General features: G+C 40.5%; 2 protein-coding genes across 2 annotated transcripts in view; both read left to right on the top strand.

The window, feature by feature from the left end:
* The window catches only part of LOC106522354 (tripartite motif-containing protein 35), a gene marked incomplete at its 3' end in the record, with an annotated part of 221,193 nt that overhangs the window by 11,236 nt on the left and 207,984 nt on the right, over positions 1-1,973 (top strand).
* The window catches only part of LOC106522353 (glutamine-rich protein 2), a gene marked incomplete at its 5' end in the record, with an annotated part of 17,307 nt that continues 16,852 nt past the window's right edge, over positions 1,519-1,973 (top strand). The window contains 1 exon segment of the mRNA XM_014015332.1: positions 1,519-1,599. Within this exon segment, the coding sequence (XP_013870786.1) occupies positions 1,522-1,599 (78 nt within the window).

Genomic DNA, 1,973 nt, shown 5'->3' with positions numbered 1-1,973 from the left:
GTCTGAAAACAAGATGATTATTCTTACACAATCAGTTCTTGTTTAGTAAATCAGTCTGAAAACAAGATCAAAAAGACTTTTTGGCTAAAATAAGGTTTTAAAACTTGGTAAGATGGACAGTTTTTGCTGTGTAGTGTCTGAGTTTGATTGGTCCTGGTCCAGACCTGCTCCTGATCCTCCTCTTGTCCGGGCTCCGTGTGATGGGGGTGTGTGTGTGTGTGTAATTAGCCCCCCTGCAGAGATGACGGCTGTCAGAGGATGAATGGCTCAGAGCAGGTGATGCTGCAGCTCGTCTGAATCATTCATGTCCTGCGTGGGCTCAGATCGGGTCAGACGGGTTCTGTGACCCAGCGTGCCCTCGTGTGCCAGCCAGCGCCACATGTCACCATCAGACCCTGACACACACACACACACCACCCCCCGTGGTGACGCTGTTTGCTCAAAGTGGTGTTGAGTTAATGAGTGACTGTTTTTACTGAACTGGGAGTTTAAAGAGTAACGAAGCTGAACGATCAGTGGGCTCCACGCAGGGGGTCTGCTCACGTTTTATTTGGATCAAACAACACAAAGAGCGTGTCACAACTTATACAACTTAAAGGGCCTGTGACATCAATTTTTTGTAATGAACATGAACRCATTTTTATAAAGAGGACATTGATAAAATTTTGCAAAACAAATTTCACGTCRCTGAGACGAACAGTTGTTGAGATATTTGCATGTGAAGAAACAGGAAGTGATGTCAAAGGGGRATGTCWGCMTGTRAACAGAGCGTTGTTACAACAGAGACTKTAGAGAAGAATCTTATGTTTCTTTAAATTATTTTGAGTTTCTATCAGAGAGATGAAGAAGAGTTAAAGTTTAAATAATATTGTTTTAAAAAACAAAGACCAGAGGGTTTATTTTATTAAAGAGTTCCCCTTTGATGTCACTTCCTGTTTCACTTTGACTGAGCCAAATCCAAAAGAAAATAGGCCATTTATGAGACAAATGTGTAAAATCATGAGTATTATTCCAATTTTCTTAAGTTTAAAGATGTTTTCTTTGACGTTTTGTATTTGAAGGACAGGCATGTCACAGACACTTTAATATTTAGAYGTGTTTTGAAATAACTCAGTCAGATTACAACCAACATAGTTTTATCTTATCTTTATATGAAAATGGACACAAATAATCTTCCTTATTAAGTTTTCACYTTTTATATATTTGACTCTTTTTTTAGGTTTATTTTTGTACAAATGTGGGGTCGCAGTGCGTTATTTTGTGTGTGGAAATATTTGACAGCTGTAAACAGCAGCTCAGAAAAATTTTGTTTCTGCTGCAAAAGAATAAACCTGATTTCTTTACAAATAAACCTGGAACACCTTCAGCTGATGTGTAAACAGCTGGAGCTGCAGCACTTCCTGTGCGGGGTCAGAGGTCAGCGGGAGGACCCAGTGTTTTTMAATGAACAGGAAAGTTTCTTACTTGCTGATCAGAGGTTCTGACGGCTGAGGGTGGATCTGTGGTGTTTCTCTGCAGGCCATGGAGCTTATCAAGGAGCTGAGGGAGCAGAAAGAAGCACCGAAGGAGAAGCTGGAGGAGCTCCACCAGCAGCAGGAGGTGAAGCTGCTCAGACACATCCTCACTGAGAATAAAAGGAGTTTGTTTTATTTCTGATGCTTTAAAGGTTTCTCAGGATCTTTTAAAAGTTTCTCAGGATCTTTTAAAGGTTTCTCAGGATCCTCTAAAAGTTTCTCAGGATCCTCCAAAGGTTTCTCAGGATCCTTTAAAAATTCCTCAGGATCCTCCAAAGGTTTCTCAGGATCTTTTAAAGGTTTCTCAGGATCCTCCAAAGGTTTCTCAGGATCTTTTAAAGGTTTCTCAGGATCCTCCAAATGTTTCTCAGGATCCTTTAAAAATTCCTCAGGATCCTCCAAAGGTTTCTCAGGATCTTTTAAAGGTTTCTCAGGATCCTTTAAAGGTTTCTCAGGATC

This window comes from Austrofundulus limnaeus, unplaced genomic scaffold, assembly GCF_001266775.1.
Source record: "Austrofundulus limnaeus strain Quisiro unplaced genomic scaffold, Austrofundulus_limnaeus-1.0 Scaffold127, whole genome shotgun sequence".
Lineage (NCBI taxonomy): Eukaryota > Metazoa > Chordata > Actinopteri > Cyprinodontiformes > Rivulidae > Austrofundulus > Austrofundulus limnaeus.
Note: the sequence above shows the minus strand (reverse complement) of the source record. Positions and strands in the feature narration are given on the sequence as shown.